At 40.7% G+C, this 16587-nt stretch overlaps 1 protein-coding gene across 1 annotated transcript in view; it reads right to left on the bottom strand.

Moving 5' to 3' along the window:
- Positions 1–16587, bottom strand: part of LOC110499391 (CUB and sushi domain-containing protein 1) — a 412624-nt gene that overhangs the window by 20523 nt on the left and 375514 nt on the right. Inside the window, exons 44-54 of the mRNA XM_021576507.2 lie at positions 15985–16130; positions 14139–14219; positions 13697–13810; positions 12823–13011; positions 12536–12682; positions 11055–11243; positions 9039–9224; positions 8191–8385; positions 6378–6551; positions 5555–5728; positions 5224–5397 (exon numbers count right to left, since the gene is read on the bottom strand). Coding sequence (XP_021432182.2) covers positions 5224–5397; positions 5555–5728; positions 6378–6551; positions 8191–8385; positions 9039–9224; positions 11055–11243; positions 12536–12682; positions 12823–13011; positions 13697–13810; positions 14139–14219; positions 15985–16130 — 1769 coding nt within the window. The remainder of the gene's footprint in view (positions 1–5223; positions 5398–5554; positions 5729–6377; positions 6552–8190; positions 8386–9038; positions 9225–11054; positions 11244–12535; positions 12683–12822; positions 13012–13696; positions 13811–14138; positions 14220–15984; positions 16131–16587) is intronic.

The following is a 16587-nucleotide window of genomic DNA, read 5'->3' as shown; positions in this document are numbered from 1 at the left end:
ACCCCTAGGGACAGAGAGGTTGGAAAAACCCCTCCAAAATTGATAATTGGCACCTGCTATTGGCATGTTCCTTGCCTTTAATAGACACCATTATTCAGGTAACCCTCTTGAAAAAAGGTGATTGTTGGAACCCTGGGTGTGGGTGTGCAGAGTGGCTTACAAAATAGCAGGGAGCACAGTGACATACTGTAGGAATACTGCAGGCTGAGGTAGCAGGGGGCACACTGACATACTGTAGGAATACTGCAGGCTGAGGTAGCAGGGGGCACACTGACATACTGTAGGAATACTGCAGGCTGAGGTAGCAGGGGGCACACTGACATACTGTAGGAATACTGCAGGCTGAGGTAGCAGGGAGCACACTGACATACTGTAGGGATACTGCAGGCTGAGGTAGCAGGGAGTACAGTGACATACTGTAGGAATACTGCAGGCTGAGGTAGCAGGGGGCACACTGACATACTGTAGGAATACTGCAGGCTGAGGTAGCAGGGGGCAAACTGACATACTGTAGGGATACTGCAGGCTGAGGTAGCAGGGAGCACACTGACATACTGTAGGAATACTGCAGGCTGAGATAGCAGGGAGTACAGTGACATACTGTAGGAATACTGCAGGCTGAGGAAGCAGGGAGCACACTGACATACTGTAGGAATACTGCAGGCTGAGGTAGCAGGGGGCACACTGACATACTGTAGGAATACTGCAGGCTGAGGTAGCAGGGGGCACACTGACATACTGTAGGAATACTGCAGGCTGAGATAGCAGGGGGCACACTGACATACTGTAGGAATACTGCAGGCTGAGGTAGCAGGGGGCACACTGACATACTGTAGGAATACTGCAGGCTGAGGTAGCAGGGAGCACACTGACATACTGTAGGGATACTGCAGGCTGAGGTAGCAGGGAGTACAGTGACATACTGTAGGAATACTGCAGGCTGAGGTAGCAGGGGGCACACTGACATACTGTAGGAATACTGCAGGCTGAGGTAGCAGGGGGCAAACTGACATACTGTAGGGATACTGCAGGCTGAGGTAGCAGGGAGCACACTGACATACTGTAGGAATACTGCAGGCTGAGGTAGCAGGGGGCACACTGACATACTGTAGGAATACTGCAGGCTGAGGAAGCAGGGAGCACACTGACATACTGTAGGAATACTGCAGGCTGAGATAGCAGGGAGCACAGTGACATACTGTAGGAATACTGCAGGCTGAGGTAGCAGGGAGCACACTGACATACTGTAGGAATACTGCAGGCTGAGGAAGCAGGGAGCACACTGACATACTGTAGGAATACTGCAGGCTGAGGTAGCAGGGGGTACACTGACATACTGTAGGAATACTGCAGGCTGAGGAAGCAGGGAGCACACTGACATACTGTAGGAATACTGCAGGCTGAGATAGCAGGGAGCACAGTGACATACTGTAGGAATACTGCAGGCTGAGGTAGCAGGGAGCACACTGACATACTGTAGGAATACTGCAGGCTGAGGAAGCAGGGAGCACACTGACATACTGTAGGAATACTGAACAGTCTGAGGGAGGGAGTGACTGACCATTGTTGTGGCAGGTGAAGGAGGCTATTTCTTTTTTGTTTTATATATACTTTTTTTTTACCTTGTTTTCCCTTGGTTTTTCAGCATGGAGGACTATTCTAGTCATACAAATACAGTTGAGGTCAAAGTTTACATACACTTAGGATGGAGTCATTAAAACTCATTTTTCAACCACTCCACAAATTTCTTGTTGACAAACTATAATATTGGCAAGTCGGTTAGGACATCTACTTTCTGTATGACACAAGTAATTTTTCCAACAATTGTTTACAGACATTATTGCACTTATATACAACTGTATCACAGTTCCAGTGGGTCAGAAGTGTAAATACACAAAGTTGATTGTGCCTTTAAACAGCTTGGAAAATTCCAGAAAATGATGTCATGGCTTTAGAAGCTCCTGACAGGCTAATTGACATCATTTAAGTCAATTGGAGGTGTACCTGTGGATGTATTTCAAGGCCTACTTTCAAACTCAGTGCCTCTTCGCTTGCCATCATGGGAAAATCAAAAGAAATCAGCCAAGACCTCAGAAAAAAAATGTAGACCTCCACAATTCTGGTTCATCCTTGGGAGCAATTTCCAAACGCCTGAAGGTACCACATTCATCTGTACAAACAATAGTACGCAAGTATAAACACCATGGGACCACGCAGCCTTCATACCGCTCAGGAAGAAGACGCGTTCTGTCTCCTAGAGATTAACGTACTTTGGTGTAAAATGTGCAAATCAATCCCAGAACAACAGCAAATGACCTTGTGAAGATGTTGGAGGAAACGGGTACAAAAGTATCTATATCCACAGTAAAACGAGTCCTATATCGACATAACCTGAAAGGCCGCTCAGCAAGGAAGAAGCCACTGCTCCAAAACCGCCATAAAAAAAGCTAGACTACGGTTTGCAACTGTACATGGGGACAAAGATCGTACTTTTTGGAGAAATGTCCTCTGGTCTGATGAAACAAAAATAGAAGTGTTTGGCCATAATGACCATCGTTATGTTCATAGGAAAAAGGGGGAGGCTTGTAAGCTGAAGAACACCATCCCAACCGTGAAGCACAGGGGTGGCAGCATCATGTTGTGGGGGTGCTTTGCTGCAGGAGTGACTGGTGCACTTCACAAAATAGATGGCATCATGAGGAATTGAAAATTATGTGATATTGAAGCAAAATCTCAAGACAGCAGTCAGGAAGTTAAAGCTTGGTCACAAATGGGTCTTCCAAATGGACAATGACCCCAAGCATACTTCCACAGTTGTGGCAAAATGGCTTAAGGACAACAAAGTCAAGGTCGTGGAGTTGCCATCACAAAGCCCTGACCTCAATCCAACAGAAAATTTGTGGGCAGAACTGAAAAAGCGTGTGCGAGCAAGGAGGCCTACAAACCTGACTCAATTACACCAGCTCTGTCAGGAGGAATGGGCCAAATTTCAATCAGAAGCTTTTAAAGCCATGGCATAATTTTCTGGAATTTTCCAAGCTGTTTAAAGGCACAGTCAACTTTGTGTATGTAAACTTCTGACCCACTGTAATTGTGATACAGTGAATTATACGTGAAATAATCTGTCTGTTAACAATTGTTGGAAAAATTACTTGTGTCATGCACAAAGTAGATGTCCTAACCGACTTGCCAAAACTATAGTTTGTTAACAAGAAATTTGTGGAGTGGTTGAAAAACGAGTTTTAATGACTCCAACCTAAGTGTATGTAAACTTTCGACTTCAACTGTATACTAAGGCATTTGTGAAAATTCTATAGCAATAGAGTGGGAAAGTGGCAGTGCGTTTTGACAATTAATAGACAGTGCAGTGAATAAAACTTAATGAAAACATCTGTCTTGTCCAAGGCAAGTGTCTATGCAGACCGGTACGCCATAGCCAATTAGAGCTACAGTAGGCCTTCATGCAAACAAGCCATTTGCCACCATTCACTTTGAAGTGGACTGTGTGTTCAGTGATGCCAATTTAGCAATTGTGTTGCTAGATTTAGCAACTTTTCAGACCACCCTGGCAACTTTTTTTTCAAACAGCACCTAGCAACAAATTGAGCTACTTTTAAAAATGTATTTAGAACTTTTAGCAACTTTTGAAAAGTGACTCAAACGCTAAAACGCACGTATTTTCCTTCTAAATGACACAAAAACGATTTTCTCTGTCACACACTCAGTCACAACACACGTGCCTGGCTGCAAAAGTGAATTGTGAGTGACGTCAGTAGAAGACCAGCAGCAATTTCAGAAAATTGCAAATCATTGTTGGCTGACTGCAGCAGCAGTAGTATATGCCTTCGACGAGACAAACCCAATGAATATAGTTGGTCACAAATGTTTGATCTTGAACATAACTTATAACATCAATCAACATGTCTCAATCAAAATTGTCTGTACCTGAACAAATGTCAAAATCTTTTCTTTTTTTTGCCGAGATAGCCAGTCAATTTGAGTAAGGTTATTGTGGATTCAACGTAATGACGCAGTTTTACGTTATTACGCAATGACATCCCGTCATTTAGCAACAAATCAACCTGCCTCAAGCAACTTACCCTGAAAATTAGTTGGCAACACTGTGTGTTTTTACAGGCAGTAGCAACAGCGCAACTTTAGAAATTACAACACATTCGGCAAAAACCACAAAATGCAACTGAATGGATTTCTGCACATTCTGTCACATTACATTTGGGAACTTTACAGTCCTATTGATCAAACAACCATAGAAATGTAGGCTTTCTCTCCATCCGTTATGCACATCAACAAGATCAACAACTAATTCTAGCCAGAGCAAGATGAGCTAAAATGAAACGAAGGAACATTAGATAAACTCTCAAACTTTTCAGCTAGTTGCCCGTCAAAATTTCACTGATAACCAATGGGGAATTATATCCTACTGGTCCTTCTGCAGCTTGCCTATCAATGCAATCTTTCTTGTCCCAACCAAGCAAGTTGGCTAGCTTACTAGCTAGCTACTTTCAGACACAAATGAGAGAACACCTCACTCAGACCATTTTGCTCGTTGTAGCAGAGCTGGTTAGGCTGTTTACATGCTATGTAGAGCGTTCATGACTAACTACTACTTTTGTTTACTGACACCGCTTGCTACATAAATAGATACGCTAGCTTATTAGCCACGTTATGACTGACGTGATCATTGCCCTTCCTAGTTTAATTGTATTGACATTCCCAGTCAGTTACATTCATCATTTTTTGTCCAAAATATTGAGTCATTGAAACGGTGCATCCCGAATGGAGGCAGTAAAAAATGTACCAGGCCAGCTGTGATTTACAACCTGATAGCAATATTTTTTAGAATAACCATAAATGTTTTGGTGAATTATATTAATCAAGCAGTGAACTGCATCCATCTATTCTGCCAGTGTGTACTTCAAGGAATGTTGAGTCATATATAACCTATTTTTAAAACCTCTCGTAAAGTTGCTTTTGAAGTATAAACTGGGAATTTTTGACTGATATTATGAATGTGTTGTTTCATATCTGCAAAGTAGTTCCAATGCTGTCAGTTCCACTTTAATACACAATGAGTAAAATAGATTTGCTTTGTGAGCCATCGACATGCACAAACCATCTATACAAAATAAAGTATGACACTCTACCCACAAATGAAATGGATATACCTGAAATGCTTTGAATGTATTTGTTACTGTGTTTTACCTCTACAAACTGGAAGAGGGTTGCTCCACTGTCCAGTCATCCTGCACTGAGCTCTTGAGGCACCATGCAACTGATATCCTGTGCTGCAGGTGAAGTTGACCACATCGTTCAAGTTGAACTCACTGCCATTAGTTCGACCATTTGCTGGGTTTCCAGGGTGACCACAGGTTATGGCTTTGAAAAAATTAGAGGAAGCCAAGAGAGAGCAAAAATTGTTTTACACAATTATTAGTGATGGTGATTGGGTTGAGAATTGAGAATTCCTGTAAATCTCTGATCATTAAGGAATAATTGATGAAGGCAATATCAAAACTTAAGTTTATCCACTTACAAACACAAACAGGAGCTTGTCCGGACCATCTGTGGTCTTGTTGACAGATCCGAACCGATGTTCCAATAAGGCGAAAGCCAAGGTTGCATTGGTAGACAACAGTGTCACGATAACTGGAGCCACCTCCACTTATGTGACCGTTGATGATTGGATCAGGGGAGTCACAGTGGCCAGCTAGAAGGGAGAATAAACCAGATACCTGCATCTTATTTTCAGTTCTTAGATGATACTTGAAATAGTTGAGACAGTGTGGATTGGCATGAACGAGTACATTTGAGATGCAAACTTTCTTTCTATTCCCTAACACACATATTTGAAATGGTCTCAGAACTGTAATAACCATTTGGCACTTTGACATATGAAAACATTTGATCCTTTCCTCCCCTGATAATTCATGTCTTTGTGGTGAGAACTGCCTCGATAATTTTATCTGATCGATAATCTAATTGATAATAATGTTGGTGGTACTGTATATATCTTCATTTTTTACTGACATTTTGGAGTTGACTGCTGGGGTAAATCTAATTATAGAATGGTCAGTATAAGAAGTTGCCTACCCTACATCAAATTTGGACACTGGTAATTGAAGCGAAATTACCTTAAAGAGGTTGACCTTCAAGAGTTTGAAGCGGATCAACTGTAACCTGAGGAATCTTAATGTGTTTCTGGCATAATGATTTGAAAACCATAAAGGTGCTCTACCCCATTTGGTGTTCGTCCAAGATCATAACATTGGGGGACATCCAGGATGATACAATTTTGGAGCTCGTCCAGGATGAGAAGACAGAAATCTTAATCATAAAAAAAAACATTTATACTGTACCAAGACATTTGGTTTCCACTCCGCTCCAGAGCCCGTTGACCCCACATTCCCTCACATGTGACCCCACCAGTGTGTATCCTGTATTACACATGAAGATCGCTGTGGCGCCAAATGTAGTCAGGGTTCCTATCTTGTTGCCATAGGGAGGAGAGGGGAGGTCCCCACACGAGATAACTGGAAGTGACACAGACAATCAGAGACTGAGTTATACTTGGTTGCACGCCACTGTGCCTGAGTGGAAACAAATTCCACAATAAGGACTGATTAGTGGAGCATTTTGATCTACAATGACTAGATATCCCTGAATGAAAGGCATGCAGAGAATTGTGTATTTCAGTGGAGGCTGTTGGGAGGAGCTATAGGTGGATGGGTTCATTGTAATGGCTGGAATATCAAACCCATCAAACATATGGAAACCACATTTGACTCCATTCCCTTGATTCCATTTCAGGCATTACAATGAGCCCATCTTCCCATTGCTCCTCCCACCAGCCTCCACTGGTGTATTTGTACTCAAACACTAAATGGGGAAGTGGCACGTCTTGTCTTACAGCAGCTGATTGACTCAGCCCTCACAAGTTACCTGTAAATGTTACAATACATTTAGATATCCAACTACCTTATGTAAACACACATTGCTGGCTGTTATGCTAACATTCATTATATATTGTCCTTTTTGTTTTTGTCAGACCATTCTAACAAATGCAACAGTAGGCTTGTTTGTTTGTCATTGTGCATTCACCATCTTTAAATTCACATACAGTTTGGTTCACCACATAATAGAAAGGAGGCACCAAACATTACATTATGTAAGGACATTGGCTATTGATGAAAATGAGTACTCATGCAGCATATAGAGGATGGAAATGAAGCTATCCTGCAAGCCCGAGGCTAGTACTTTTCTGACCGGGCTATCAGAACATTTTCCCAACTAACCCACCAGCTAGTAAAATGTTTTCTTTTTAAGTTTCACATGACAGAGTTTGGACCCAGGCTAGTAAAAATAATGGTCTATTCTATTAGCCCAGCTGGCCAGTGCCCAAAATCCTTAGATTCCATCCCTGAGCATAATGCATGTCTTCCCCGTAAGGAGGTACCCAGGGAATGATCAGAAAACACACCAGGGACTCCTGGATGCACCCAATCAAAGCCAAGGCCAATGTGCCTTTGCATGTACACAATGGCATGCAAACACATTAAATATTAAGTCCCCGCTAATCAAAATATTTACATTCTCCCTCTGACCTCTAATTAGGCAGAGGCTATTTTCCATGATTACTTCATCACCACTGCAGTTGTTTACACAACATGTTTAAGTAGAGGATATAGGTAGAGCTGTGATCAAAACAAATAGCAAGTTTGGATACTTCCTTACGACTTTCCAGCTACTACACCAAATCCTGGGGATTATACATGTTACGGTCCAGAACTACACTGGGAGCCACAAAGAGGCACAGAGGATTTCCGATTTATTAACTGCCAGTCTGAATTACAGCCCCGGTCAGACAATGAAATTGCTCTCAGTAATTAGAAAAAGGTACTATTCATACTCGAAATGTCAAGTATCTTGCACTCTATTCTTACAAATTATAATCTTTCCCGTGTAGCTCAGTTGATATAGCATGGTGCTTACAAAGCCTTGGTTGTGGGTTTGATTCCCACTGGGGACCAGTATTCAAAAATATATATGAAAATGTATACACTCACTACTGTCATTCGCTCTGGATAAGAACATCTGCTAAATTACTTAAATGTTATTTTCTATAACTCTAAGCACTGCAGCCTTGTGGTACATGCACAGTATGTATCTTACTCTTGCAGGTAGACCTCTCCTCAATTCCAGCCCATGTTCCATTAGCTAAGCACTTGATTGTCCTCTGTCCTCCGAGGTAGAAGCCAGGAGTGCAGCTCAGCATTATCTGAGCTCCAAATTCATTCAGTGACCCCGAGATCAGCCGCCACACCATGTGTTCTGAGAGCACGCTCTCAATGTTAGGGCACTGGATCGCTGTGGGGGGAGAGAGAACAGGCCAGAGTTAATGGAATACCGTGACCCTGGCCTTCATTCTGAACACACTCAAAAATACAGACATGACAGAGAAAAAAATTTCCATTTCCTTTACGTTCTCCAACTTTAGTGATTTGATATTCTAAAAGTCTTTTGATGTGTACGTTATCGGTCTTTGTCCTACAGTATATACATAGTATTACATTCTATTAATAAAACTGAGAAATGCCAAAGCAAATTAGAAAGTATAATGAGCATTATATATATATAGCATTATTATATATATATATATATATATATATATATATATATATATATATATATATATATATATATATATATTATATTCACATAAATCACACTCATTGTAGTATGAACATGTCATTTAAACAGTCATGTCCTAAAAATGACTTAAATATGATTGCCGAGAGTGTCTCTGGTAATGCAGGCCTGAGGAGGCGGGGTTGCATCCTACCATTTCTTTTGTGTGAGTGCTTAACTGCAAAAATCTAGTCATTATTGCTCACCCGTTACCTGCTCCAAATTACTCTCTAAGGAGGATGTTAATGAGACATGCATTGACTGCAGTGGCTCAATGAGGCAGGCGATTTTAACATACCGTTGGCATAGAAACAAAGGGTTATTTTTCTCACGTAAACAAAGAGGTGGGTGTGCAGCATTGCTCCATGTCCCCTCCTCCAGACAGACGGCGCTCGTGGAGAAACTTGTCTCCATCCTGTACCCTTCATTGCACTCGTAGTTAACTTTGCTTCCTACTGTGTACTGGAAACCATGGAATGAACCATTGGCAGGAGACTGAGGGATTCCACAAGATATAGCTGCCAATGGAAAGATATGAAAATATAAAAAATTATACTCTCATCAAACGATAATTTCTCACCCTGCAACTGTATATTCAAATCAGAATTTCATCTTCCAAAGCAACAGGAACATCTACAAAAGCAACAAAGCAACATATTTCTAGAACAATTCAAGCTAGTAGATGTCTTCATAGTTCCAGTAAAAGCAGTGGGACCAATTAGGCTGTTTTCTTGTCCACTTTGATCACAACCTTACGTTTAAATTGGATTAGTGGAGCAGGTTGAGAGCTTCAAGTTCCTTGGTGTCCACATCACCAACAAACTAACATGGTCCAAGCACACCAAGTAGTGCATACAGCCAACATGGGCCAAGCTTCCTGCCATCCAGGACCTCTACACCAGGCAGTGTCAGAGGATGGCTCTAAAAATTGGCAAAGACTCCAGCCACCTTAGTTATAGACTATTCTGTCTGCTACCGTATGGCAAGCGGTACCGGAGTGCCAAGTCTAGGTCCAAGAGGTTTCTAAACAGCTTCTACCCCCAAGATATAAGACTCATCTAATCAAATGGCTACCCAGACTATCTGACCCCCCCCCCCCCCTTACACCGCTGCTGCTCTCTGTTGTTATTGTCTATGCATAGTTACTTTAATAACTCAACTAACCGGTGTCCCCGCACATTGACTTTGTACCGGTACCCCCCCTGTGTATAGTCTCGCTATTGTTATTTTACTGCAGCTCTTTAATTACGTGTTACTTTTATTTCTTATTCTTACTCTTATTTTTTGTTAAACTGCATTGTTGGTTAGGGGCTCATAAGTATGCATTTCACTGTAAGGTCTACCTGTTGTATTCGGCATTTCACTGTAAGGTCTACTACACCTGTTGTATTCAGCACATGTGACTAATAACATTTGTTTTGATTTGATTAAACAGAGAAGCCAGAATCCTCCACTGCCTCTCCATGACCTTAAGAACAGCTGAATGGATTACTCTCAGCACTTACAGAAATTATGGCACATAATTAGTAGACACTATGGACACTTCCCATCACAGGAGTGTTCTGTGTTCTGACTATAGTGGCCTTGTGTCTCAAATGGGAGGGATAAAGAGGAAGTAAGCAAAGTATGTACCTAAGATGTTAGTATGTACCAACTATTAGAGTACAATGGAAACCAGAAATTTACCGTTGAAGATTGTGGCATTCACTTGCTTAAACCCACGCTTACCGTTCGAATACCATGTTTAAGAATACAGTGCAAATTTGAACAGACGATCTCATCATATCAAATGATAATTTCCTATCAGGTTTAGTGAGGATAACAAACAGCTATCTTGTTTTGTTCACTAGTTACCCACCTGTAGTTTACCACAAATGTGTGGACACAGTTTCCTTTGTACCTTAAAAATAGATAATTGTCTTGCATGCTCTATCGCAAACAGGCATTAAAGATAAAACCCCCAGAAGTAATTAGCTCCATCTTAGACTCTATTCCTTTATGCAAATATACACCTCATTACAGCAATGGGCTGTCACACTAGTGAACACAATGCAGAAAGGGTCAGTTACATGACTGTCAATGATTATATATTTCTGAATAAAGTTTGTTAAAAGACTTCTCAGAATCTATTCATTAAGAAATGTTCTATGATATTAAGAAATATTCATGAATTGTAGCCTGCTATGTTGAAGACCAAGGAGAAAAATAAATAGACAATGAATCACAATTCCACAAACACATGTCAACATTGTGACAAGACGGAGCCCAATCACATTTGCAAGACTTTCACCAGACATTAAAGTGAATCCCCCTCGAGTCTGTAAATGCCATTCGCCATACTGCATTACCTTGACATAGTGGAGCTGGGGTATCCCAATGATACAGTCCATTCGGATGTAACCGGCAGGTGGAATTTCTGGGCCCCACTAGTCTGTAGCCAGCATAACAATAGTACTGCAGATTGCTTCCTGGGATCTCTCTTGTTCGGTTAAGCACCCCTCCATTTCCAGGTGGGTCGTTAATGCTACAATAAGGAGCTACATTGAAAAGAAAGGAGCAATTTAAGTGCTTTGTATACCATTCCTCCTTCTAAATGATTAACGATATACACTAGATATACATTAGTACTTCATATTACATTATATTAGTATAACATTAGATATACATTAGTACTTCATATTACATTATATTAGTATAACATTAGATATACATTAGTACTTCATATTACATTATATTAGTATAACAGTAGATATACATTAGTACTTCATATTACATTATATTAGTATAACATTAGATATACATTAGTACTTCATATTACATTATATTGGTATAACATTAGATTAAATCCATCCACCAGATGACTAGTACTAAATGGTTACGTCTAGGTTCTAGGTGATTAGACCTCATGTTAAAACTCCAGGCATCATTCTTATTTACTTTGATGAAAGACCAATGGACTGTTTAAGACAAAGGGGAAAAAATCCCTTGGCTGGGTAAAGACTTCTTCACTCCCAAAGCAGTTTTGTAAAGATCAAACGGAGGTGTATTACCCTGTCTGTGTTCAACATCCATGCATTATTTAAAAATACTTTTACATAGTTTGACAGCACTGAGGTAGCCACTCTGAAGCCTTCAGAAACCATCACTCATTCTGACACGTCAGGCCTCAATGCAATGTAACAATTTTTTTTACAGAGTCATTTTTTTCGCACCAGGGATGGCAAATTGAATAAATGGGGAAACATGTGGAAACAAACTGGAATAATAACCAGCACAGGGGCTGGAACGGCAAAATTATCGACTAAAATGAATTGAGAGAAGAAAAGCAACAGAAAATGCAGAGGGAGAGAAAAGAAGAGAGAAGAAATGGAGAGTAATCATTGCCACTGGGTTTTGTGAGCTATATATCATGTTTGGTCATTGGTGGAAATGTCGGTTTGAGGCACCGGACATGGCGGTTATTCAGCCAAATTCATTATCGGATCTTTGACCTCTATTATGGAGGACTTGCAAAAGGATCCCTGCAGGTATACAGTCTAATGAGGGCTAACTCGTAAAAGTCTGACTGCCTCACACTCTTTGACCTACATTAGATCCAAAGCAACTGCCTCAGAGGACAGAGGCTAGTGTCTAAGCTTCTCTGACACCCATACAAGAGAAAAAAAGCTATGGCGCTGTCCCACTTTTTGAATGTCCTGTAATTCAAATGTTTCATTTGGTGTCTGTTATGAAACATACGAATGATGATGCATTAGTAGAAATAGACATGCCCACAGCACATGGGCGTTAAAGCCTTTTCACACACTGAAACATATTATGCACTACAAACCTGTGTAGCGGATTCTGAATCCTCTTTTGCTGGTTGCATGATCAGTGGACCATCTCAGGTAAAGGTGGTTGGTCTTGCTTGTAAAGTTTAACTGTGTGGAGTGATTTCCACTAAGGGCCACCAGCAAAGGGCTCTGGCCAGATGGTCCTAACAGAGCAAAAGTAACACTCACATATGACAGTGCTTGTTGTAAGGCATTTGAACATTAAATAATCTCTGACATGGCATAAACATTTTAAAACAAACAAAATAAAACATGCATATGACTTATTGGAAGAGGAAATTACCGTCAAAGAGCTCAAGTTCGTCGAACTGCTTCTCACTCTGAAACATCTCGACAAAGATGGAGATAGTGTACGCAGGTTGAACCCTGATGACCCAGGAGCAGGTCTGAGAGTTGGGGTAGTTTTTAGGGAAACCTGGACTAAGGATAACTCCTGATGAGGAGGAGCGTTCTTCATTTGCAGGACACTGGGCTAAACGCACAACACACACATGCAGACAAATGAGAAATAGTTAGTTACTGCTACAGTACACATCTTTATCACCTCAACTGTACTTCTCTTGAACTTTTCCAGGTTGCTAAATCCAAATGAGCTCAGGGTTAGTGATCTATGGCAAGAAATAATGTGAAGGCATTTTCCACTTCTACCCTGTGGGCAAATGATAATGAAAACAAACCGAATGGACCATAGCTGCATTACGGAATTACAACATTTAAGGAAACTCTGCTGCGCTTATCTCCATATCTCTCTAGAAAATGTACTTTGTGCTCTGCTAATGGAACCATACTGCTGCCTTCCATCTGTGTCATCATATTGGCACTATAATTAGAAATGATATGCACACCATTCATAAGCCATTCAATCTGTGACTCACGTTCAGTCAGAGCTTCGATTTCTAATAGTCACAGAGACTCTAGCTACACTCTAGCTGTACTTTGTTTTTTAACAGGCTGATGCACACCTTGGAACAATGTCTAGTAATAGTGTCGTATAAAGGAGTCATCAGAAGGATACAAAGAAACAAGGGTAGAATGTCAGATAAAAAAAAACAGGCAGGTAAACTGATAACTGGAATTATCTGAGCTGAAAGTTCACATCCTGTTATAAATGGAATAATAAATAAAATAATCAGAAAAAGGTCAGAACATTCCCTTACCTTCACAAGTTGGCGGAGGACTCTCAAACTGGAGATGAGAGTTGAGCTTACAGGTAAGCTCACTGTTGCCGACCAGGGTAAATCCAGGGAAGCAGCGATACTTCACAACGTCTCCTGGACAAAATCATGATTTCATACGTCTTATAGCAGATGTGATATCATCAACGTCTGATGGAAACCTACATTGGATATTAAGTTTATGTCTCTCGAGACAATGCCAACAGCTATATTACATAACAGCCTGCTATCTACCCCTAACATGGTTGTCCAAGATCATTTCAAATAAAGGTTCACACTCCAGCATGGTATACCTCTTTGATTCAAAGTCACATAGCAACATGTTTAAACTGAATCATGTAGCGGGTCACTGTCTGACGTCCCACTGCAACTCTGTGTTGAATTATATAACCCAGTGTTGACCATCTCTCTGGTACAAACTTACCTATTTCATAATCTTGATCTTCATATACTATTTCAGCTTCTTCCACTGTTGGTGGAGGTGGGCATTTCTTTAGACGATAGGCTGGAGGAGAGAAAGAATGAATAAGTAATTTGCCAAAATCACATAATCCACAGTATACCATACTTATGGATACGTATTCTATCATTTCATCTATCTGACAAACATAAAAAACTAAGAAATCACACAAGATAAAGGGATGGGCAAATACAGTTGAAGTCTGAAGTTTTACATACACCTTAGTCAAATACATTTAAACTCAGTGTCACAATTCCTGACATTTAATCCTAGTAAAAATTCCCTGTCTTAGGTCAGTTAGGATCACCACTTTATTTTAAGAATGTGAAATGTCAGAATAATAGTAGAGAGAATGATTTATTTCAGCTTTTATTGCTTTCATCACATTCCCAGTTGATCAAAAATGTACATACACTCAATTAGTATTCGGTATCATTGCCTTTAAATAGTTTAACTTGGGTCAAATGTTTCAGGTAGCCTTCCACTAGCTTCCCACAATAAGTTGGGTGAATTTTGGACCATTCCTCCTGACAGAGCTGGTGTAACTGAGTCATGTTTGTAGGCCTCCTTGCTCGCACACGCCTTTTCAGTCCTGCCCACAAATTTCGGTAGGATTGAGGTCAGAGCTTTGTGATTGCTACTCCAATACCTTGACTTAGTTGTCCTTAAGCCATTTTGCCACAACTGTGGAAGTATGCTTGGGGTCATTAGCCATTTGGAAGGCCCACTTGAGACCAAGCTTTAACTTCCTGACTGATGTCTTGAGATGTTGCTTCAATATGTCCACATCATTTTCCTGCCTCATGATGCCATCTTTTTTGTGAAGTGCACTAGTCCCTCCTGCAGCAAAGCACCCCCACAACGTGATGCTGCCACCTCCGTGCTTCATGTTTGGGATGGTTTTCTTCGGCTTGCAAGCCTCCCCCTTTTTCCTCCAAATGATGGTCATTATGGCCAAACAGTTCTATTTTTGTTTCATCAGACCAGAGGACATTTCTCCAAAAAGTACGATCTTTGTCCCCATGTGCAGTTGCAAACCGTAGTCTGGCTTTTTTATGGTGGTTTTGGAGCAGTGGCTTTGTCCTTGCCTTTCAGGTTATGTCTATATAGGACTTGTTTTACTGTGGATATAGATATTTTTGTGCCTGTTTCCTCCAGCATCTTCACAAGTCCTGGTGTTATTCTGGGATTGATTTGCACTTTTTGCACCAAAATACGTTCATCTCTAGGAGACAGAACGCGTCTCCTTCCTGAGTGGTATGAAGGCTGTGTGGTCCCATGGTGTTTATACTTGCATACTATTGTTTGTACGAATGCAAGTGGTGCATTCAGGCATTTGGAAATTCCAAAGATGAACCAGACTTGTGAAGGTCTACAATTGTGGAGGTCTTGGCTGATTTCTTTTGAAAGGCACAATCAACTTAGTGCATGGAAACTTCTGACCCACTGGAATTGTGATGCAGTGAATTAGAAGTGAAATAATCTGTCTGTAAACAATTGTTGGAAAAATGACTTGTGTCATGCACAAAGTAGATGTCCCAACTGACTTGCCAAAACTATAGTTTGTTTACAATACATTTGTGGAGAGTTTTAATGACTCCAACCTAAGTGTATGTAAACTTCTGACTTCAACTGTACATATAAATACAATCTGTTAGAGGACAATTGACCACATTCACCCGGTCACAAGGTAAAAACATGAGATAACTTTATTTCTGAAATATTTTCGAAACAGTGAATCAGCAAGCTTTAGCAGTAACAGTATTGCATTATAGCTACAACATGTGTTTGATTGGGAAGAGAAACTGACCATGGAAATTGAGGACAAAGAATCCACTTGTGGAGAAGTCACTGTGAAACTTGATAAGGACCTGATTGACAGAACTGTAGGCTGACTCTAGCGCTGTGTTACCACTGAAAATCCCAAGCTGTGGGTAGCTCTGCTCAGGGCCATCCCTGGAAGAGGCCAGAACACATTGAAAGAGCATTACATTTATAACACACACATTAAACATTGTAATAATGTCCAGAATTTCAGTGTGGCATGGTTGAATTGATTTGCTCTCAAATCTATAGCAAGATTTGTGCTGACGTTCATATAAAAACCATTACATTACAGACAGTGTTGAATGAAAACAGCAAAAAATGATGACTTTACAGACTACTGGCCTCCTTTAATGGCTTCTGAAGATGAATTATCCATGTAACTCACAGAGGGCTGTATTGTGGCAGAAAGTGTGTATTTTACCCATTGAAATACATAGTTTTAATCCACTCTCGGGTGCTGCAGATTAAACCATGGCATGCACTTATTATATTGTGACATTCAAGTTCATCTTCACTAGTAAAAGGAATAAAAAAGCACTATGTTGATTTGTTTCCTGTCTTGCTGTATTTACAGTATAACTCTGGG

Source organism: Oncorhynchus mykiss, chromosome 20 (assembly GCF_013265735.2).
Source record: "Oncorhynchus mykiss isolate Arlee chromosome 20, USDA_OmykA_1.1, whole genome shotgun sequence".
NCBI classification, from domain to species: Eukaryota; Metazoa; Chordata; class Actinopteri; order Salmoniformes; family Salmonidae; genus Oncorhynchus; species Oncorhynchus mykiss.
This window is presented reverse-complemented; position numbering and strand designations above follow the sequence as displayed.